Here is a 20,574-nt window from a genome sequence, read left to right as displayed (position 1 = left end):
AGTTCTTCTAATAAAATGTCCACTTCTTAGTTCTTACATATATACGTACATATCGAATCTGAATGACTGGCCCTACTGTTTTCATAACCATGTATGAAATATTTCCTTAAATTTATGGTAATTTTGTAAAGTAAAATGTTTTTTTCTTTCTGTTACCTAGAGTTATTCTTCTCAGTTAATTAAAGTACACTATTAATATTCTGGCAATAATTTTTCAGAAATTGTTGAAAAATAGTAAGAGCACCTCCAATCATAGTATTAGGGAAAATTCTAAACATTTCAAGAAAAGAAGAAGAAACAAAATTAGAAGAGATAATGGAAAAAAAATCTTAAATTAGAGGTTTAAAAAACTATTTAGCCTACTCAAAGATCGCAAGCTGCTTTAACTAGTTTAAGAAAATAAAATAAAAATGAATCATTATAATATTAATTTTTTTTTTTAGAAATTTCCATGGTCTCTTATCATCGGAAGTGTGCTGTGAGAACGCCAGTAGTGCAAAACAGTTGATATGAAGATTTTTTTCGGCGGAAAAGGGTAACTAAGGTTTAAACTCTAAACCACATAAATGGGATTGGTTTATTAGCAATTTAATAGTACAAATGCAATAACAATTAAAAGTTTGTAGCTCTTAACAAAAAAAACTTTGTCAGTAACTTTACACCCCCACCCCCCAAAAAAAACCTTTGTTAGGAACGTACCTAAGTTTTGTAGTGTTAAACACGTGGTCTATGATACTAATACGTACCCACCTGATTTTTTTTTTTACCAAAACTGATTCTTTCATAGCCAGAAAATTTATCAATTGCATTATCAACAACAAAATCCAAAACTTCTTTTAAGAATCTATGTTTTAGGCACCACAGCTTTCAATAACAATAACAGTATCAAAATTATGCAAAGATGTTTTCAAGCATTTGATGGTGTAAGTAATTCTTTACATCATTAATTGAATGAAATCATTTTTTTTTTGACTAAATGAAATCAATATATTTTGAGTAAGACCAGTTCAATATTGTTGTAGGTCGTGTTCACTATATTGAATCAACAAACATAATGTAGACTCTAGAAAATATTTTTTTTTAATATTTCTAACAGGTCTGAGTTGTAGTCAATTTTGGCATATATATATTTTAACAACATATATATATATATATATCAAAATCTGGAAAATATTCTACTGTATTTTATTATTCTCGAGCATGAACGCTTGTCGAAATGTTTTGTTGTTTTCCAAGATTTTGGTGTATAATTGTAAATAGGACCCGAGCCAGAATTTCTTAGGGTTTGCTGAATTATTTCCATAAATAAGTTAGAGGGCAAAGAGTTTTCGTAGTATTTCTACAGATTATTTAAAAAAAAATAGAAAAAAGAAACTGAAAACAGTTCTCAACCGATAATTTTTGAAAGATCCACCTGATTCGCAAATGCCACATGTTATTTTATTGTTTTGTTTTTTAAAGTAAAATGTAATTTAATTATTTAAATAAAACATTACAAAATTTTTTTTTATAGAAACTCAACTGGGGTTCTGAGTGTTAAAGTTGCTCTAATATTGGGATTACTGTATTATAAATTTATAAGATTCAATCCAATATTCCGATAATATTTTTTCGGGGAGAGCGCCACTATATCCACTTGGATGAATATAACTAATTGAATTATCAGTTTGTATGATTAATATATAAATATATATGTTTAATCATATTGATGGGCAAAAAAGTTTAATATTCAACCTAAATCACGTGGATTGTTTTCCCCATGTCCTTACCAACAACCAAGGTAGTTATTTCATATTTGTGAGAACATATATGCATGCAGATATTAAAAAAACGTGCGCCATCCGTCAAACTTCACCTGTCAAATTTCTCAAATTGCACCATAATTTTTTTTTGAACCTAAAAGCTTCTAATCACTTTGACTCATGGTTGTTTGGTAATATTCATATCGTTACTCTATCCCTACAAGATTCGCATTCTAATCACGTGACGCTGAAAACCAAGATAATTCACTTCGTTCACTGAAACCAAATTCATGGTCATGGATCTAATATGCTAGTTCCAAATAATATATAGCTGTAGTGTAATTATTTAGAAGATGAATGGTTTTGATTTGAGTGGATAAATTCTTAATGATCATATTTACGTTCCACAAAGATCATATTCACAAAACAGTGAGTTTGTTACATTAACTGACTTCGTATATATATACACTTTGCAAAGTACTACCCACATTCCATTTCATATATAAGAAATACCAGAATTGTTTCTTTTTCCTTTTTTCAAGTTTATATGTGTTATGAACTAACGTGATTAATATATAAATGATAAATAATTTATATTTTTTAGCATTTTATATTATCTTCAAACACATAATATTCATTTTTAGTTTAGAAAAACATATTTATCCCTAATAAATATAGTTTTCCTAATCCTAAAAGACATACCGCAGTACACATAGAATTAAGACATTTTCAGAATTAAGAAATTTTTTAATCTGATATCGTTTTGACCATTTATTCTGCAGATTGTTTAAATATTAAATAATATATAATGTACAAAACCAAAAAAACCTATATTTGTGTACCACGTTAAAATACAGTAGACAGGTTTTCCCAACAGATCTATTCACGGAATATTAGTCTGAGTCTGGTTGTATCCACACGGGTTGAGTTCAAATCAAATATATAAGTTAATTAGTAATCTAAGATAAACTAACAACAACGAAGTCCATTTTATTGATATCAATTATACAAACAGTCGATAACATTAAGCAAAAAAAGATTATCAACTAACTATAGGCTAATTAGAAATTAAATATAGATGTGTATATATTTTTATTTATTTATTTTTAACCTTCATCCGGGTTCCCAGATTAACTAACATAATTCGAGAAACAAATGATAGTACGGAATTGAAGCGAGAGGAAGTCAGGTCTCAGGCTTTTAAGTAAACCAGATAGAGCAAGCAATCATGTAACAATTTATAAAACTCTAATTAGATTCGACAAATTTGGTTTTTTTTGTTGCCTTTGATATCTTCGGACTTGACTCAACCCTCAAGGTAACCTTTGTTTTGCAAGTAAGAGATGATGTTTTCAGCCATCTGACGTGGCGAAGAAGAAAAGTCGTCGCCTGTGTGTTTGAGCACGACCTGTAATCATACATACATACATACATCAATAACATACTGTATTAGAAGTTTACGTGTAAAATTCTTCAATTACGTCATTGAATAAACGTAACTAACCTCGCAATTCAGTGGCGCCTCGTAAGGGTCGTCGATTCCAGTAAAGCCTGAATAAAGAAAAATCAATACATCTTTTGAATAAGACTAATAAAAAAAATATTTGAATAAGTATTACACGTAAATAAGAGACAGTTTTTAGTTTTTACAATGAATATCCTATGGGAAATATTAATTGCAGCACTAAACAGTCTCAAAGTTATTACAGAACCAAAAGTCTTTAATTCAAGGGAATCCCTTAATTCAATTAGATGTTTCAATACAAGATTACGTTACGTATAACCCAAATTGTTTTTCGGTTCTAAGGTCAACAGGTCAATGTTTTCGAAAAGTAATAGTTGTATGTAGTACCTTTGATTTTACCGGCACGAGCGAGTTTATACAGCCCCTTTGGATCTCTTGACTCACACACAGAGAGAGGAACGTCCATGAAAACCTAAAACAATTTAAACATTTGTTTGTCAATAATATAGTATAACCTTTATCTATAATGAATTTGAATAAATAAACATAACAACGGACCAGACTATAATAAGGTACACCAACGTTAACGTACCTCCACGAAATCTCCCTCGGGTAACAACGACCGGCACTCATCTCTGTCTCTCCGGTAAGGAGAAATCAAACTAGCTATACAAATGACGCCAACGTCAGCAAACAGCTTTGCCACTTCACCTGAAAGTTCAAGATCGTTCATCATCATCATCATCATCACTACTTAATTAACCCATGATCATTTATTTGTAATTTTGAAAAAAGTGGTTATACCGATCCTGCGTATGTTTTCGGTACGATCCTCAGCTTTGAAAGTGAGGTCCCGGTTAAGGCCGTGACGTACATTGTCGCCGTCGAGCGTGTAAGTAAGTTTGCCTCGTTCAAACAGAGCTTTGCTTAGAGCACAAGCAACAGTGCTTTTCCCGGAACCGCTGAGACCAGTGATCCAAATGACACAACCCTTTTGCTGAAGAAGTTGTTGTCTGTCGCATCGGCAGATCGAACTCTCGTGCCATACGATGTTGTCTGCCTTCTTTTCTCCGTTGATTCTCTCCTCTTTCTCATTCGTTTCTGACCAAAACAGAACAAAATTCGAAATGTTCAGACAAAAGACAGCTTAGGTTTGAAAAGTTTGAGGGAGGCAGAGAGGAACGGAAAGAGTACCTGAAAGGGCGGGAAAATCTGCGGTGAGAGAAGCTTGAGTAGACACGTTGACGGCGGAGATTGGATGAAAAGAACCAGAATTCACGACTAGTTTTGTGTTTTCCGCCGCATTTGACGACGCCGGAAAATTGAGGAAACCGTCAGCTGGAGGGCGTCGCTGAGGATCGCCGCCGAGACCTGGAAGAGAGCAGAAAATGGACGGTCTCGATGCTCTGATAGCTAATCCTTCCATTTAATTTGTTACGAAAAATCACAGAAATTGAAGATCCTGTACAAATAAATCTGCTTACTATATAAGATTAGTGTATGTATAAGAAAGCTAATCGATTATTTGAAAATATATAGTGAAAGAGAGACTTGAAGAGGAAGGAAGGAAGAAAACTGGTGAGAAGGAGTCTAATGTCACCAACTATATGGTCCTCCACAAAAAACACATGACCATATTCCATTATTACAACAAAAACTCCTCATTAAACTAACCATCAGAAATAAACAGTATATGCTAAAATTGACTAGTTAAAAACTCCTCATTAGTTTCTTTAATTGTCCAACTTTCTGATCAGTTAAAAATTATATTTAATTATTTTAATTTAATTACATTGATTGGGGGTATGTTTGAATGGGTCACTGTTGGAGACCAATCTTTTGGGAAATGATTATGACTTTTATTCTCATCTACCAACCTACCAACACACACTCAGAAACCATGTGATTTTTAAAGCTATACTATTTAATTGATATAATGCTTACATGATTTCTCCTAACTTCATTGCTAGAGTTTTGTTCTTGTTCAAATTAATCTGTTTAACTGTACAAAATATTGAAAAGAAAATCAGAGTCAACAGTTTACAACTGCAGTACTTGTTTGATTGCTTGTTTTTTGCACCAATTCTCCTAATATTTTATTTGGGAAGAGAAAAAAAAAAAATTTAACAAGTTGTTCTGACTTCTGAAACAGTCAAGGCAGGCAGCTTCCATCTTTGATAGGAGGTTTCTACATCTGGGCTGATGATATTTGTATTGGGCCCAATATTCATAAATTATTTGTAGCCCAATCTTACGCAGGCTCAGCTAATTGATGTAAGATGGACCAGTGCCAGGCCCTGAGCCCAACCAAGGCCCAAATATTTTTCTGATCGTCATTGTCTCTCTTCCTTTGATTCGCTGAAACCATTAATAAAATAAAAGAAAAGATTTTATTTATTTGTTGGTTTTAATTAAATCGATCCTCTTTCGCACTGAGAGAGAGAGAGAGAGAGGGGAGGGCTCCTGGAGAATTATCCGATCGAATCGAATCGAAAAATAGGCAGAGGAGATAAGGATTAGGAAACGGCAGTTTTGTTGAGGGAGGGGTGATGGGGGCGGCGGGGTCGAAACTGGAGAAAGCTCTGGGCGACCAGTTCCCGGAAGGAGAGCGCTACTTCGGCTTCGAGAATTTCGGCAACACTTGCTACTGCAACAGCGTTTTGCAGGTCTCTCCCTAATCCCTACTTGCCTTTTCGATTCTCGATTTCGATTCCTTCTGGGTTTGTTCAATTTGACCTGATTAGTCATCGAATTCGATTCAAAGGGCTAAGCTTGAGTAACTGTGCATTGCTATTTCTCTCGTTTCTTATTAGCTCTTTCGAAAGTTTGGATTTTTATTAGGAACCAACCATTAGGTAATCACATTTGTGTATCTGCTCTACTAGAGAAAGACTTTTTTTTTCTTGATTAACCTTGTTCTTCTTTAGTCAATTCAATAGTTTTTATGTGTTGAATCTCTTTCCCCTCTTTTGGTGTGCAGGCTCTTTATTTTTGTGTTCCTTTTCGTGAACAATTGCTTGAATACTATACCAGTAATAAAAGCGTCGCTGATGCTGAAGAGAATCTTATGACTTGCCTCGCTGACTTATTCTCTCAGGTATTTTTACGATATTTGCCTTTATCTTCCTTTTGTTAGGTTAATAATGCTAGTCATTGGTTCTTAACTCATGTGATCAATCTTCATAGGCTTAATATATATCTTGTTTTACTTTATTTCTCACTTGACATCAATAATAGAGCAAATCAAGTATTCAAAGGCTGCACTAGTTAGTATGCAGCTGTTACTTATCTATTAGACTGTATATTCTTTGTTTGTCTGGTGTTAACTATTGTGCCATATCTACTCTTGTGATAGTCATTTTCTCTGAAAACGATGTGTGATCGTTGAATTTCATTCGGTAGATAAGTTCCCAGAAGAAGAAAACGGGTGTTATTGCGCCTAAGCGATTCGTGCAGAGGTTGAAGAAACAGAATGAGCTCTTCCGGAGTTACATGCACCAGGTGCTTTTTTGCAATTTTTAAAGGCGTTATTTTCTTTTTTTCAAAAAGATGTGATAAATGCAATGTACATTTTATTAAACTGGCACTACTACTATTGTCATGTTAGGATGCACATGAATTCCTCAACTATTTGCTGAACGAAGTTGTTGACATACTGGAGAAAGAGGCTAAAGCTACAAAGACTGAACATAAAACTTCATCATCTTCATCGTCTCCTGAAAAGATTGCCAACGGACCAAAAGCTCCTCTGGCTAATGGCGTGCACAAAGAGCCAGTTGTTACCTGGGTGCACAACATTTTTCAGGTCAGTTCTATTTAATGAAACAGGTTCACTTTTCCTTCTAAGGTGTGACTAATTACTAATTAGTTCTAAATATGTACGCAGGGCATACTTACAAACGAGACAAGGTGTCTGCGGTGCGAGACAGTGACAGCAAGAGACGAAACGTTCCTAGACCTAAGCCTTGATATCGAGCAGAACAGTTCCATAACTAGCTGTTTGAAAAACTTCAGCTCCACGGAGACGCTTCACTCTGAAGACAAGTTTTTCTGTGACAAGTGCTGCAGGTAACACGTTGTTTCTTCTTAGCCTCACGCCAAATTTTAATTCTTAAGCTCCCTTTTGTTCTGATTCTATTCCATTGAAGCTTACAAGAAGCACAAAAGAGGATGAAGATCAAGAAGCCGCCACACATCTTAGTCATCCATCTAAAACGGTTCAAGTACATGGAACAGCTAGGCCGTTACAAGAAGCTCTCTTACCGAGTGGTCTTCCCTTTGGAGCTAAAACTGAGCAACACGGTGGAGCCATACACAGACGTCGAGTATTCGCTCTTTGCTGTGGTGGTTCATGTGGGAAGCGGACCGAACCATGGCCATTACGTAAGCCTAGTGAAGAGCCATAACCATTGGCTCTTCTTTGATGATGAGAACGTGGAGATGATTGAAGAATCAGCAGTGCAAACATTCTTTGGATCGTCTCAGGAGTACTCTAGCAACACTGATCATGGTTACATCTTGTTCTATGAGAGCCTTGGACCAACCAAGTAAAGGCCGAGTAAGAGGCAACCATCAGAAAGGACTTTGTTTGTTCCTTAACTATTAGTAATGGTATATGTTTGGGACTTAAAAAGTCAACAATTCCTTTGACAGTTACTCTTTTTGTTTGACTTTCTCTATGTCTCTTTCTCCCAAAGATATTTTGGTGAGTTTTTAAATTGGAAATGTTTTATTTAAACTGAAACCTGTAAACTTTGAAAGGCCATGTACAGTTTACTGGCAAATAATCCAGGAATAATAATATACATTATGTTGAATTTACTTGAGTTACGTATTATGTTTTCTAGTTACATATTATGTTTGGGTTTAAGATAAAATGTATGAAAAGAATATATGGTTTAAGATAAAATGTTGGTAGTGTAGTTGTTGTGATTGGATGATCTAAAGTCTGTTTACAGCCCGTTATGAGATTGATTGGGCTGAAAATGAAAGTAGGCCCCGCGGTAGAAAAACTTTGTCGTGAGAGTAAGAGTTAAAAAACAAAAATACAAACAAATAAATAATCCCTAGAAAAATAGAGACACATAAACTCGAGAGAGAGAGAGAGAGCTCACGGGAGAAGATGAGAAAAGAAGTTGCATGCAAATAGCATCACCCGTGAGCCATGTCCTTTTCGTTATGTTTCTCTACAAACAATAATATTTTCACATTGCGATTTTTCCAGACTTTTGAAAGATTCAAAGAGTTATAAGAACTCCGTTCAAAACCATTGCATATATTAATTTAACAAAATAAATACCTTATATATTTCTATATTTAACTACTGTAAGACTAAATTTTAAAATCCTAGCAATGGCCGTGGGAATTTAATGCATATAATAATAAATGACATTTCAGTAAAAGAAAAAAGAAGAAGAAGAAATGCATAAATGGAGATTGGGTGAGATTTGACATGGTTGGTTAATGTGTCTCAGTTTCTTGAATACCATTTAACATATTGTTTCCCAAAACTGTATAAAATGAATACAAAAAAAAAGAAAGGTAGATGCCATGGACAGCTCATAAATAGTAAAATATAAATTATGAATGTGTATACTACCACTAGTAGGAGTAGGAGTATTCTTTTATCGCACAAGGGTACAAGAATAAGCAGACATGCATTGAATTGTCAGAGTAAATAAATAAATGACATTATGTTGTTTGATCCCATTATACACTATAGTACTTACAAAGAAATGAAAGCACTAATCAAGTTTAGTTAATAACAAAATTAGCCATGAACGGTCCATCCAGGAGAGAAAAGCGAAAGGGGTAGTTTAGGAATTAATAAAGGGGAAGGAGGATTAGGAATGGTAAGAAGTTGTGTCCTTTGTTGGAGTCGCAATCAGATGAAATGAAATGCATTCACAGGCGAATCACGCCCCGGGCCCTGTGAGCAGGAGGAGTAGAGCGTTGCTCTGATTCTGAACTTTCTCTCATTCTCTCTCTGAATCTGCCGTCACGAGGAAGCTTCTTCTTTACATGCATTGTTTCTGAATTTCCTCTTCTCTTGAGAAACCGCTTCTCCGATTCTCTCTCTCTGCGATGGCCGCCACTGGTGAAGGGGTTAGTTAATATACCACCCCTCCTCCTCCTTCTTCGAGTGTCGGTTTCTCTTTTTAGAAATCGAATCTAGAACAATGAGACTTGATTCGTTTTGATTTCTCATTGATTCTTTCAATCTTGGTGGGTGTTAGAGGAAGCAGCAATTGGCAAGTTGTGCAGATGGGAACGCACCTCTCAAGTATCCAACCTTCAAGGCTCCTCCTAACCCTAGCCTCACCCATACCCTCATAGGTAAAAACAAAGCTTCAAGGATTACATCTTCTTATTAGGTTCAGTATCATCATGAGTTTACTAATGAGTGAAGTGACGATTGCAGATGTGTCTCCTCTTCTTGTTAAGGAGGAGGAGGAGGAGACTGCTTTCCCTTTGAGAGATGACCGTCCACTAGTGAGTCCTCCTTCTTGTGTACAAGTCAGTATTGGAACCATTACCAACCTAAGCCCCAAACTAAACTTCGATTTCTTTAAGTTACTGAACTCATATGTTAATTGCTTAACTAGTAGATCACACTGATCGATCTCAATGGGGATGTTAGGGATCATATGATAAAAGTGTTTGCTTAAGTCATTCATTTTGTATTAGGTCCAAGACGTGTGTACTATCTCTGTCTTACCTGACGAAGGCAATCCTGTCCCGCAATGTACCTCCCAGTTCACTCTCTTGAGCTTCGTCAAGGCTCTGCTTCCTTCTAAAAACCAGATGTTCATCGACGCCCAACTCAACTGTCAGAAGACTCAGAACCGCATCAATGTTCTTCTGGGAGGCACTGATTCCTACCAGTCATGCGTCGTTGACATTAACGTCGAGAAAGGCAACGCTGGTGAGGCCCATGACGGAGGAGTCGCTGGAAATGTCAAGTCCGAGAGTGTAGTAAGTTTTATACTATATTGCTTGGTCCATATCGAAAGATGATATCAAAAGGCCCTTACTCTTTTATGTGGTTATTACAATGTCTTTTTATACAGCATATGCAAAAGGTACTGCAGAGACAAGCAAGCATGACCACTGGTAATGATAAACAATGTTTCCAGTAAAAGTTGCTTAGTTTTGGATTTGTCTAATGTTTGTCTATGAAGTGAAATCTTGAGACCGTTATGTTGCAGATAAAGCAATCTCCGAGAGATGCCACGATGCACCAACCAACAGGTGGAGAAGATACAAGCGTGCCGCTTCATTTGACTCAAGGAAAATCGTCATCCTTTTCTCCATCTTGTAAGTATATACTAACTCTACCGCGTGTAATTAATCAATATATTTACCTAACGATGCATTCATTCACTGTGATTTGCAGATCAAGTGTGGGAACGCTGATATTGATCTACCTGACACTGAGAGTTAGGCAAAACGGAGACAACAGCTTCAATCATATGTAGTCCAAACTGTAACACTGGCCTCCTTTCTTCTTCTTCCCTGTCTCTGTTTTGAATCTTTTTTCTCCAAAAACTCGTTCCTAGCTTCATAATGTTGATAAGTCAACACTTTCTCTGTGAATAACACTTGCGAGTGCATCAATTGCATACGTTTCCTACCCATTTCTTAACCTTGTTTTAGGATCTCTTTTAAGTTTACTCCTAAATTAAAAACTAACCACTAAACTAGTAGGGAACTTTTGGAATGATCAGAGAAGACAGCAATGGCTAACAGAACTGAAATGCTGATCTTTTTTTTTACATTCGTACGTGATTGGGCATAAAGCACAATTGCACAAAGTAATACACCATCGATTAGTAGTTCTCTTGCTGATTGCAATTGAAGAATTTATTTGCCAAAGACTCAAAAACTCTGAGAGCTTATAAGATTCAGATTCACGATCAAACTCGTCTCTTATTAAGACAGAAACTTCACGAAAAGAAACAGAAACAAAATCCATATTCCGACAGCTAAAAAGAAACACAAACCCAGGTAATAAACCTTAACTGAGGACTAACCAAAAAAACCCTTACTTGCCACCAAATCTCATGCTGCTCCATGGAAACTTCGCCCCCGCCGCAGAAGCAGAAGCTCTCGCCGGCGTAGTCGTCGACCTTTCACCGCCGCCGCGACGACCTTTACCATTACCATACCCACCGACTTCCCTCTTCTCCTTCTGATCAAGCCAGTGACTCTTCTTATCATCCTCCTCCTCGACAAAGCTAGATCCTTTCACTTTACTCTTCCTGTCCTCCTCGATAAACTTCACCGGGAACAGATCTCTAGAAATCGACAAAGGGTTTTTGAGCGTGACGTAAGCCTTCTTGTAGTCGGCCTTCGCTATCAGCAGCCCGCCGCGCTTCTTCTTCTTCCCGTCCATGTTTAAAGTGTTCACCTTTTCGACCTCGAACCCGTAGAGAGACTCGAGGACTCGTTTGATCTCGATCTTGGTCGCGGATGGGATCGTTTTCAGCGCGAACTCGTGGATGTTCGTCAGCTTCGTCGGCATCAGAAGCTTGATCGGAAGATTCGCGAAATGAACCACTCGTCCTCCTAATCGACTCCCCATTTTGAATCCGAGTTTCTTCCTTCTCGCTGAGATTCAGAGAGCTTCCTTGAAATGAAAAGGGTTTTTGCTGCTTCTCTAAAATCCTCTTAACATATAAGACTAATGGGCCGATTAATACTAATGGGCCGAGTGACGTCTTAATGGGTAAACTTTCAGAACTTTTGATGTTAAGCAAGTGGAGGTAGAGTTGTAACCTCCTCTTTAAAATTCAACTTTTGAATATAGTATGTGCAGGTGGTCATGACTCATGAATAATGATCATGTTGAATATTATGAAATGATTTTTCTTATATAGTGAGGTCCTCTTTTGTATAGTAAACGGTATAGCAACGTTAATGTTGGTTTTCTTATCTTGTAGTAATTAGCTAAATCATAGCTTGGCTACTTAACTTCTGTAACACGAAATCTATTGTTTTGGATGAATGATTTTTTTTTACTACAATATCAAGAACTGAAAGATGTGTTGTCTCCTTCTCAAAAAAAAAAATTCAAAATTGAGTTTTATGTTTGATATTTCAGTCTCATTACAACAATGAAAAGATTTCAGAGGTACAAATGAGTGTAACAACTTATAAGATAAAGAAAACAACATTACAAAAGAAAATTGCACTTGTTACTTCCATTTCATAATATTCGCCAGGAGGATCATGACCACCTGCATATAGTCTCGGTTTTTCTGCTGAGAGATAGAATCTCATCATACTTTGAGCCATACACAAATCCCCATAACTGCAAACAATCACAATGGTGGTTCAGTAAAAAAAGCTGAAAAAAAAAAGAAATTTGAAATTTGAAGCAGGGTTGAAGTAAACCTACCTCCACTTCCTTAACATCAAAGTCCTGAGAGTTTGCAAGACAAGAGTTCCCGTATGTCTCTGAACATGCACTTGATCCGTGTAGCCTATTATTACAACAGAATGAATTGAAAGGAACATTGGTTTTTTTTTCTACTTTGTTGCAATATGATTTCAAGAGGTTTTTTTATAGGAAAATCTTACAGCTCACTGTCAAGATAGAGAGCAAACCGTCCACCACCGCCGAGAGCTAGAAAGTCTTTGGAACATAACGTGTAAAACCGATTTGCTCCTGCTCAAAGTGCAAAACCCATTATTTAAAAAGTGTAAAAGAAAAAAAAAAGACTCCAACAAGCTCTACGTTGCTAGGTAATAACAATACCTGTGGAATGGTATACTGTGGGTTGGCCAGACTTATCAGTGAAAACAAATGTATTGTTGGTTCCCTGACACACACAAAAAAAATGTCAAATTAATACTAGATTAAAAAAGAACGAAGGTTTTGATAAAGATTGGATATATCTGGGAACCAAACCTGATACTTATTATCAGTTGGAATCAAAGGTGACTCGACAAGACCACCAAACACCGAACCTTTTTTGTCTCCAACAACCTAAAACAACGTTGGTTTGCCATAGATCTCTCCATAAGAAAGGTATGGAACCAAACATTTTTGAGATTTAGTTTACCAGTAAACTGAGACCAGGCCAGAGTTGGCTTTTCCTGTACAGCGTTGAAAGTGATATACCGTGCCTCCATGTACTGAAAGATCGAACCAAATGAGTCACACACACATCACAGCGATAGAACATAGAGAATCAAACTATTAATGTGTGTGTAGTATCTGACCTGTAAAGCATTACCCATTTCCTGCCTTGAACAAGAGCAGGAAGTGAAGTATAAAGGGAACGCCTCGACTGCTCTTTTAACAGTAAAGAGGGATCTGAAATTTCAGGTAAAATAATTGCTTGTACTATTATTGTTGGCTCCTCTTTAACCACCAGCTTCTTCTCCAAGCCATCATCTTCACCATCATCAGGATTCACAACAGAAGTTCCTTTTCGCTCCTTGTGAAACTTAACAGCGTGGAAAAAGTTCCTCAAGTGGTGTTTATACCAAGACAAGAAGTTAGGCTTCTCTTCAGTGACAGACTCTCTTTGATTTCTCTTTGACTCATCCTAGTTTAAGAAAGAGTAATCAGGAAAAATAGACAGGAGCTCACACAAAACTGAGCATTATTTCACAATCAAATCCAAAATAATTAAGACCAAGCGAGCCCTCAACAAGGAAGATGGACTCCCCCAAGAACCTGGACTAAGTCAACAAAAAGATGAAAAGGATGAAAACTTTGGGCACCTGAGCAGATCTTTGGAGGGAGTGCACTGCTTTGCTTCTCATATATATGTGTTTACTCATGATGATCTTAGCCCTCCTTTTAAAAACTTTATTCTGTTTTTAAGGAGTGGGAACAAAGATTTAAAACTTTCAGATTCTTTCCACAGGATCCTCCCCTCCTGTTGACAAAAATGTTACACCACTAAATGAGTCACCCCTCTCTCTCTCTCTCTCTCTCTGTATTAGCTGTTGATTATCTTCCTAATTTATACGCTATTAACAGAAAGAAATGCCTCCTTATTATTTTTCTATTTTGAATATCTTATCCAAATTCAATTCCCTCTGAAAACTTTCTGAGACAAGCTTTAACTAAATATAAGAAAAGGTTATTCGGTAGACTGTATTCGGGGTGAGGTGAGAGTGAAAGGTGACGAACACAAAGTAGACCTCATGCTTCATGCTGTTCTGTTATATCCATAGTATATGCTAATTATAATTTCTTATGTAGGCGTTACAATCAAGAAGAGAATTTAGTGTTCTCAATAATCAAAAAGACTTCATGGCCCAATGGATAAGGCGCTGGTCTACGAAACCAGAGATTCTGGGTTCGATCCCCAGTGAAGTCGCATCTCTTTCTTTTTTTTTTCCTTTTTTGGTATCAACTATCAAGTGACCCATACTCCTTTTTTCCTATTAAGGAAAGCAAAGAAGCAGAAACAAGCGTCTATTAAAGATCAGGTTATATAGAGAATACGTTAACAAACTCCAAACGGTTAAAGCCAAAGACAACAATCCATACAAAGATTAAGCTCAAAGCGTTTTCGGCCATCTAAGAAACTAGTAGGTTCTAAAAGAACATTAAACGTTGAGAAGCTTTGATTTTATTACCAAACCGCCACAGAGTTTTTTAGACCAAAGAGATGCTGCTCTCACCGCCTGGTGGCTTCCTCACACCTCCAAAGTAGTCTCGGGACTCTGACTTCCCGTCTGCAAATATATTGTTCCCGCTCATCTCCCTGAGCTTGGCTGAGCTTAGCTGCTTGTCCCCAGTTCCAGGCGACACATCTCCTTTGAAAATACCATTCCCCGTGAGCTCCTGAAACTTCTGGTCATGTATCTTCTTCGACGTCTTCACTTCAGGCTCTTCACTAAACAGTATGTTGCTCTGTCCTCCCGCAGGCTGTTCAAACAAAATCTCATGATTCCTAAACCACTTTGAAGCAACGCCAAGAATGATTGATAGATTACTTACATTGGAAACTTTAACAGAGGTGCGAAGGTTCCTTGGAGCAGGCTCTCCCATGTCTCTGTTACCTCTTCTAGCTTCTTGCTGAGCAGCAGCCAAGGACCGAGGAGGCTGAATCTCAGTTGGAGGACCGAAGATGTTGTGACCGCTTATCTCCTCGATCTTAGCGCTCGATATCTGCTTCTTGCTCTTTAGGTCTGCTTCGGTTAGCAAGTTTCCGCTCAGCTCTCTCTGCTTTGCAACCTCGGTTAAGGTGGTTGGCTTCTTGGGGGAGACATTACCGTCGGCGCTGAAAGATATCTGACTCACTCCGTTCAGAGTTTGCTGCAAAAAAGAAACTCACAGTTACATTACATGAAACAAATCTTTTCCTTTCTATCATAAATCTGTTGAGAAAGATAATAATAAAAAGTGAAGTGTTACTTGATAGTAACGAAGTCCGGTGGCAGAATCGGATTCAGAGACGCCTTTGGGCTCATTAGTAAAGATGCCACTACCAGTCATCTCTTTTAATTTGTAACCTGAGCAGTTCTTCCTATAAGAAATAAAAAGTATGAAACCATCAAAAACAAAGTAGGTAAGAAATGAAGCAACTAGGTGTGGAAAGATTTTTTACTTTCTAAATTAAAACACATTCAAAGATCTCTTCATTAGATTAGTGAGATAAAACAATGTCACTATTACAGATCACTTTCTAACCTGAGCAGTTCTTCATATAAAGATCAGTTAAAGAAACCAAGTTTTTAAAAATTTGGAACCATCAAAAACAAAATAGGTAAGAAATGAAGCAACTAGGTATGGAAGGTTTTTTACTTTCTAACATTTTACCAAAGAAAAAGATTTTTACTTTCTAAATTTAAAAACATTCAAAGATCTACTTCTTTAGATAATGGTATAAGCAATGTCACTATTACAGAACAGTAGTTTAACATGTAATGGTGGGGTTTGAATGAACTGACTTCAAACAAAGAAACCATTTTTTAAAAGAAAAAAAAAAGGCAATCACTTTCAGGACTTGAGAAGCAAGATCAAGCTTTTAAAAACTCTGTTTTTCATTTCTAAACACAAGTATCAAAATCAGGGGTTTAAAACAAACAAATCCAGGTAGTAGATCTGCATTAGAGAAGAGATTAAGTGGATGTTTACAGCTTATTAAGGGACTGAGCTTCCTCGTCTGTGATCTGACCGCCGCCGAGAACCTTGCTGATTCCATCTGACGGCTGAAAATGAATAAAGAACAATAATAAACTCTCAGCTTTTTTTTAAAAAAATGGAAAGAACATTTCAAGGAGAAGAAAGGCAACCTGGTGAGAACGAGCGGCGGAAGATGATGAGTGATCAGGAGGAGGAGTTTCGGACCAGGAAAGCAGATCGGCGGTGGAGGTGTGAGGGTTTCTCACTGGCGTGCTTCTCTCCATCTTTCTTTCTAACTGTTTTTTTTTTGAAAAAAAAAGCTTTTTTCTTCCGATCTGAGCTTTTGAGCTATGTCTTTATATCATTTAAATATATCTACCAACATTTTCGTAATTTTCGTTTAATATTTGTATATTCTATTTTGTTTGCAACATTTTCTATCTATATTAATTTATTTTAAATTTCACATGATTCAAACACATATTCCACCAAACCATTACAAATTTGAAAATTTTCCTAATTTTCGTTGAATATAATTCCAAACATAAGATTACAAGTAGCAGACAGAACGTGAATGAGATGAGATTGCTTTACAAAAACAAATGGGCCTTGAATGTCTACAGCTGAAACAAAATGTTGTGGGCATTTTGTTCAATGGTTTTAAAGCGTCATTCACTAGTCCAACAAGTGACACTAGAAAGAACAAGATTCTTTTTTTGTGAACCTGTCCTTGATGTCTATGCCGAAACAAGAAACCTTGTATAGCTCTATAGCTCTTTTTTTGTTTGATTTAGTCTAAAATAATTGGATTTTTGAATTTACATAAACAATTAAAAGTACGAGTGTTCTTAGAATTGATATGATGTGTGGTGTTTACTTTGTTTTCAATTAAATTATTGTTTTGTTTGATTTAACTTTTTAATTCTGTGTTATTCAGGTTTAATATATTTCAACTACTGTGTTTATAGATAAGACAAAGTAGTGTTATTACAGTTTTGTATTAAAACCATAATTATATAACACATGGGCTTGAAATGAATGGCCCAGACAGACAACACGTTTGTGGACAAAGGGGCCTTTTCCTTTAGCCACCGACACAAGTCACACTACAGCATCCGGTTCTGTCGGCAGCTCCGTAATGACTGCAGTGCCCCTTCTCACGGAAGTCGATTCTGTGGACCCCACGTTAATTAATTTTGACTTCTGATCAAAAAGAACATTTATTAATTTTCCACGCAACATTTTACAAGTTTAGAGAAAACTTAAAATAACAATATTTTACGAGTATGAAATTTTATTCCACATTTATAGATTGATTTATAAATACAATTACTCCAACCTCCACTAGTAATCTGTTATTCTATTGCATTTCAGCGAAATTTTGCCGAAATTATCGAAAATTAAAAATAAAAATACAAAGAAGAAAAATAAAGAAACAAAGGGAAAAAAGAAGATATAATGAAATGCAAAATTTCAATTTTTCTTGCCTTCCTCACCGCCATCTTCCAAGTACTCTTTCTTCCTCCTCTCCGCACTAGACAACAAACAAATCAGAAGAAAACACGTGGCGTAAACACCGTGCACCTTCCAGTTAGTCTTCGGAGGCTGACGAAGCACCACCCTATGAAACACCGCCACGTAATAATGCAGACCCACCGCAAAGCCCACGAACGTCTGAGCCAGGCCCAATACTCTAAGGCCCAAACCACAATCAGTCGAGAAGACGAGGACGAGGTACATGAGGAGAAGCAAGAGGTAGAAGACGTAGCCCAAGGTCTGCATGATCTGCAAGCATACGTAGGTGGAGCTCGACGTGGCGTAGAGGAACTTGAGAGGCTCGACGCCGGTGACGAGCGAGGAGAGGCAGAGGATGGAGAAGTAGATGGAGAGGTAGATTTGGATGAAGATGAGGAGTTTCTGGAGGGAGAAGTAGGCTTTGAAGCGGTTGAAGACGAGGGAGACTAGGAGGAGAGGGACGAGGATGAAGACGAAGGAGACTACGGAGGCGATGGTTGGTGAGTACTTGTTGCCGAAGTAAGGTTTGAAGTTCTTGGTGATCTCTTTGTTGGCTTTGTTGATGTAGCTTTTCGATGTGGTTGAGATTCTCTCTAGGTCTGGGATGAGTGATCTTTGGAACCTGGTTGGGAGGTCTCTGAACTCGCTGACGAAGTCTTCGTCTTCTTCGTCGTCTAGCCAGAAGGGTTTGATTGCTTTCTCTGCTGGTTTGGGCTTGGTGGCTGGTTTTGTGGATGGTGGTGCTTTCTTTTTCTCTGGAGGTGGAGATAGTTTGGAGGTTTGTGGTTTTGTGGTGGTTTTGTTTTTTGACGAGGTTGATTTGGACAGATCTGCTTGTTTCTTGGTCGAAGAAGTAGAATTTGAGGATTTGAGCTTCTTGAGGTCTGATCCGGCCTTGGTCGAGGAAGTAGAGTTTGAGGGTTTGAGCTTCTTGAGGTCTGATCCGGCCTTGGTCGTGTTGGAAGATGATTTGGTTGAGTTGAGTTTGGAAGAGGTAGTCTTGGCGAGTTTAGTTTGGTTCTTGGTCGATGAAGAGATCGGTTTAATGACCTTGGGTTGGTTCTTTTTTGTACCGGATGTTGATGATGGTGATGTAACAGAATCTGTAAGCTTCTTCTTCTTGCGAGGAGGAGGATTGGTTTCCTCAACATCATCGCTAATGTCTAGATCTTTTACCAACAGTCTTCTCACTCGAAAATGTAGATCTAAGGGTTGTGTTTGTTGTAGCTCATCATCAACAGAAGTTTCTGATGAGGCAAAAGTAGCAAAGAAAGAAGAGCAAGAAAAGAGGAGGAGCAACAAGAGTACCTTTCTAAAACACAAGTACTTGAGTGGAGCCATTATTTCTCTTTGCGAAGAGAGATCACAAGCTTGTCAATATATAGAAAAAAAGAGGGGAGAGACAGAGAGAGAAGCATTAGTGACAGTGTGCTTATGTGTATATATATGAGTGTTTGCGTGTGAACCAAAGAGAGAAGATGGAGACCAGAGAATTTACTAGTTCGGTCGTTTTTTGATATTATTCAATTCATTGTACGTTACTACTTGTTTTTAACCTCACCGTCATGTTGCAGATTTTCTGCTCTACTTGTCTCGTTCTCTATATGATTCGTTACTTGTTTTTTGTATGTATGTGATTGTTCGTATTGGGTAACTAGTAAAAAATAAATATTCATTGTACGTGGGAGAGTAAAAACAATTGTAATCATTTGAGAGATCTAAATATGAGAACAGTCGCTTTCTTTAGTATCTTTTGAAGAAGCTTTTTGAGTGTGTACTGTACATACAAAAATCATACACTTTTACATAAAAACAAAAGGAATTTAATCGTAACTACTCCCACAACTCCTAACTGATACTGGATTAAATGGTGATCATATCCTCTATCTTTCCAAAATTAAAATTATTATACTTTTAGGTTGGTTTGTAGATTAGCATCGGGTCTAATTTTGTATGCGCTCATTTGTTAAAAATAAATTATAATCACAAAACCTAACAAGGCAAAAAGGTTTTTGTTTCTTTGATTACATCAAATAAAAATAATGTATACTATATGAGCTAATCATAAAAACAAACATGAAAAGGAAATAAAGAAGAATGATAAGAATTGAATGCGAAAGTGAGAAAGTTGAGATCAGTCACATGGACGACCAAGAACGACACCTTTTGATATGTTCCTTCTTTCTCAACGCGCTTTCATTTGGCTTTTGCTCATGTGCTTAACAAATTAAAATAAAATAAACTTTGTATCCTCATGCATACTTTTATTGATAACTTGCAAATTGCACATTCATAATAATTGACCGACTGATTCCAAGCTTGTAAACGATAGAGTACTTCTTCAGTATTTTTTTCTATTAATTGTAAAAATTTAACGTGAGTGTTTATATAGTCACATGGCACCTACATATTCCTAAGTTTGATTTCATTTTTAATTTGACTTTGAGAAATGTGTCTATAATGAAATCGCTTGCTTGTTTTCAACTCATAGATACTACAAGTAGTCGAGTTTATGGATGTTCACAAAATCAAATACGATGGTGTTTAAAACACTTGATTCTCTAAACAACTATGGCAAACAAACACGCTTAAAAAAAGAATCAAACAAGTCGTTGTCTTTTTGTTTGGACACCTAACACTAACTCGCAAATTTGTCCCAACTCCCAAAGTCAACAATCAAAGACTTTTTGACTCCATTTACGCTTTTGACTAGTGCGCAAATATTCAGTAACAGGTGAAAGTCGTGAAAAGATAAAAGT

At 36.8% G+C, this 20,574-nt stretch overlaps 7 protein-coding genes and 1 non-coding gene across 11 annotated transcripts; 3 read left to right on the top strand and 5 right to left on the bottom strand.

The window, feature by feature from the left end:
- Positions 1-2,712: 2,712 nt before the first annotated feature.
- Positions 2,713-4,877, bottom strand: LOC106378250 (adenylyl-sulfate kinase 2, chloroplastic). Its single transcript, XM_013818621.3, has 6 exons — positions 4,402-4,877; positions 4,012-4,308; positions 3,800-3,918; positions 3,595-3,679; positions 3,247-3,293; positions 2,713-3,150 (listed from the first exon to the last, which is right to left on the bottom strand). Exons 1-6 carry the CDS (start codon positions 4,631-4,633, stop codon positions 3,049-3,051), a joined length of 882 nt encoding a protein of 293 aa, XP_013674075.1. The 5' UTR covers positions 4,634-4,877; the 3' UTR covers positions 2,713-3,048.
- Positions 4,878-5,597: 720 nt separating this feature from the next.
- LOC106377440 (ubiquitin carboxyl-terminal hydrolase 3) lies at positions 5,598-8,024 on the top strand. Its single transcript, XM_013817961.3, has 6 exons — positions 5,598-5,873; positions 6,188-6,304; positions 6,610-6,708; positions 6,815-7,012; positions 7,094-7,275; positions 7,356-8,024. Exons 1-6 carry the CDS (start codon positions 5,757-5,759, stop codon positions 7,756-7,758), a joined length of 1,116 nt encoding a protein of 371 aa, XP_013673415.2. The 5' UTR covers positions 5,598-5,756; the 3' UTR covers positions 7,759-8,024.
- Positions 8,025-8,971: 947 nt separating this feature from the next.
- Positions 8,972-10,844, top strand: LOC106376554. Of its 4 annotated transcripts, none has more exons than XM_048777764.1 (7): positions 8,972-9,312; positions 9,444-9,543; positions 9,629-9,699; positions 9,895-10,182; positions 10,278-10,320; positions 10,416-10,524; positions 10,604-10,844. In XM_048777764.1, exons 1-7 carry the CDS (start codon positions 9,292-9,294, stop codon positions 10,683-10,685), a joined length of 714 nt encoding a protein of 237 aa, XP_048633721.1. In that variant the 5' UTR covers positions 8,972-9,291; the 3' UTR covers positions 10,686-10,844. The 4 variants fall into 4 exon arrangements, with proteins under 4 accessions (XP_048633721.1, XP_048633715.1, XP_048633724.1 ...); XM_048777758.1 differs by having other exon boundaries at positions 9,629-9,723; XM_048777767.1 differs by having other exon boundaries at positions 9,008-9,312; positions 9,453-9,543.
- Positions 10,845-11,116: 272 nt separating this feature from the next.
- On the bottom strand, positions 11,117-11,859 carry LOC106353435 (50S ribosomal protein L23-like). Its single transcript, XM_013793196.3, has one exon. It carries the CDS (start codon positions 11,789-11,791, stop codon positions 11,252-11,254), a length of 540 nt encoding a protein of 179 aa, XP_013648650.3. The 5' UTR covers positions 11,792-11,859; the 3' UTR covers positions 11,117-11,251.
- A 429-nt stretch (positions 11,860-12,288) lies between these two features.
- Positions 12,289-14,496, bottom strand: LOC106374696 (TLD domain-containing protein 2-like). Its single transcript, XM_048777756.1, has 8 exons — positions 13,942-14,496; positions 13,435-13,763; positions 13,275-13,347; positions 13,121-13,198; positions 12,968-13,031; positions 12,790-12,877; positions 12,608-12,692; positions 12,289-12,520 (listed from the first exon to the last, which is right to left on the bottom strand). The coding sequence occupies exons 1-8, from the start codon at positions 13,999-14,001 to the stop codon at positions 12,437-12,439; spliced, it is 861 nt and encodes a 286-aa protein (XP_048633713.1). The 5' UTR covers positions 14,002-14,496; the 3' UTR covers positions 12,289-12,436.
- On the top strand, positions 14,474-14,546 carry TRNAR-ACG. The gene has a single exon. It is a non-coding gene; the product is annotated as a tRNA-Arg (tRNA).
- A 99-nt stretch (positions 14,547-14,645) lies between these two features.
- BNAA01G34670D lies at positions 14,646-16,727 on the bottom strand. The gene is made up of 5 exons (XM_048777753.1): positions 16,471-16,727; positions 16,313-16,386; positions 15,590-15,701; positions 15,173-15,490; positions 14,646-15,100 (listed from the first exon to the last, which is right to left on the bottom strand). The coding sequence occupies exons 1-5, from the start codon at positions 16,582-16,584 to the stop codon at positions 14,828-14,830; spliced, it is 891 nt and encodes a 296-aa protein (XP_048633710.1). The 5' UTR covers positions 16,585-16,727; the 3' UTR covers positions 14,646-14,827.
- Positions 16,728-17,576: 849 nt separating this feature from the next.
- LOC106372163 lies at positions 17,577-19,487 on the bottom strand. Its single transcript, XM_013812684.3, has one exon. It carries the CDS (start codon positions 19,154-19,156, stop codon positions 17,774-17,776), a length of 1,383 nt encoding a protein of 460 aa, XP_013668138.2. The 5' UTR covers positions 19,157-19,487; the 3' UTR covers positions 17,577-17,773.
- Positions 19,488-20,574: the final 1,087 nt, after the last annotated feature.

Source organism: Brassica napus, chromosome A1 (genome assembly GCF_020379485.1).
Source record: "Brassica napus cultivar Da-Ae chromosome A1, Da-Ae, whole genome shotgun sequence".
NCBI lineage: Eukaryota > Viridiplantae > Streptophyta > Magnoliopsida > Brassicales > Brassicaceae > Brassica > Brassica napus.
Note: the sequence above shows the minus strand (reverse complement) of the source record. Positions and strands in the feature narration are given on the sequence as shown.

What these genes read in the sequence shown, in the direction of transcription:
- LOC106372163 (XM_013812684.3), bottom strand. Translation starts at nt 19,156, where the DNA reads ATGGCTCCACTCAAGTACTTGTGTTTTAGAAAGGTACTCTTGTTGCTC.
- LOC106377440 (XM_013817961.3), top strand. Translation starts at nt 5,757, where the DNA reads ATGGGGGCGGCGGGGTCGAAACTGGAGAAAGCTCTGGGCGACCAGTTC. An exon ending in ACTGCAACAGCGTTTTGCAG is followed by an intron (nt 5,874 to 6,187) that starts GTCTCTCCCTAA and finishes TTTGGTGTGCAG; the next exon opens with GCTCTTTATTTTTGTGTTCC. An exon ending in TTCTGTGACAAGTGCTGCAG is followed by an intron (nt 7,276 to 7,355) that starts GTAACACGTTGT and finishes ATTCCATTGAAG; the next exon opens with CTTACAAGAAGCACAAAAGA.
- LOC106353435 (XM_013793196.3), bottom strand. Translation starts at nt 11,791, where the DNA reads ATGGGGAGTCGATTAGGAGGACGAGTGGTTCATTTCGCGAATCTTCCG.
- BNAA01G34670D (XM_048777753.1), bottom strand. Translation starts at nt 16,584, where the DNA reads ATGGAGAGAAGCACGCCAGTGAGAAACCCTCACACCTCCACCGCCGAT. An exon ending in GCTCAGTCCCTTAATAAGCT is followed by an intron (nt 15,702 to 16,312) that starts GTAAACATCCAC and finishes TATTTCTTATAG; the next exon opens with GAAGAACTGCTCAGGTTACA. An exon ending in CCTCTGTTAAAGTTTCCAAT is followed by an intron (nt 15,101 to 15,172) that starts GTAAGTAATCTA and finishes TTGTTTGAACAG; the next exon opens with CCTGCGGGAGGACAGAGCAA.
- LOC106374696 (XM_048777756.1), bottom strand. Translation starts at nt 14,001, where the DNA reads ATGAGTAAACACATATATATGAGAAGCAAAGCAGTGCACTCCCTCCAA. An exon ending in CCCTCCAAAGATCTGCTCAG is followed by an intron (nt 13,764 to 13,941) that starts GTGCCCAAAGTT and finishes TTCTTAAACTAG; the next exon opens with GATGAGTCAAAGAGAAATCA. An exon ending in CAACTGATAATAAGTATCAG is followed by an intron (nt 13,032 to 13,120) that starts GTTTGGTTCCCA and finishes TGTGTGTGTCAG; the next exon opens with GGAACCAACAATACATTTGT.
- LOC106376554 (XM_048777758.1), top strand. Translation starts at nt 9,292, where the DNA reads ATGGCCGCCACTGGTGAAGGG. An exon ending in TGGCCGCCACTGGTGAAGGG is followed by an intron (nt 9,313 to 9,443) that starts GTTAGTTAATAT and finishes GGTGGGTGTTAG; the next exon opens with AGGAAGCAGCAATTGGCAAG. An exon ending in CCTCACCCATACCCTCATAG is followed by an intron (nt 9,544 to 9,628) that starts GTAAAAACAAAG and finishes TGACGATTGCAG; the next exon opens with ATGTGTCTCCTCTTCTTGTT.
- LOC106378250 (XM_013818621.3), bottom strand. Translation starts at nt 4,633, where the DNA reads ATGGAAGGATTAGCTATCAGAGCATCGAGACCGTCCATTTTCTGCTCT. An exon ending in AGATTTTCCCGCCCTTTCAG is followed by an intron (nt 4,309 to 4,401) that starts GTACTCTTTCCG and finishes TGTTTTGGTCAG; the next exon opens with AAACGAATGAGAAAGAGGAG. An exon ending in CCGAGGGAGATTTCGTGGAG is followed by an intron (nt 3,680 to 3,799) that starts GTACGTTAACGT and finishes AAATTGTTTTAG; the next exon opens with GTTTTCATGGACGTTCCTCT.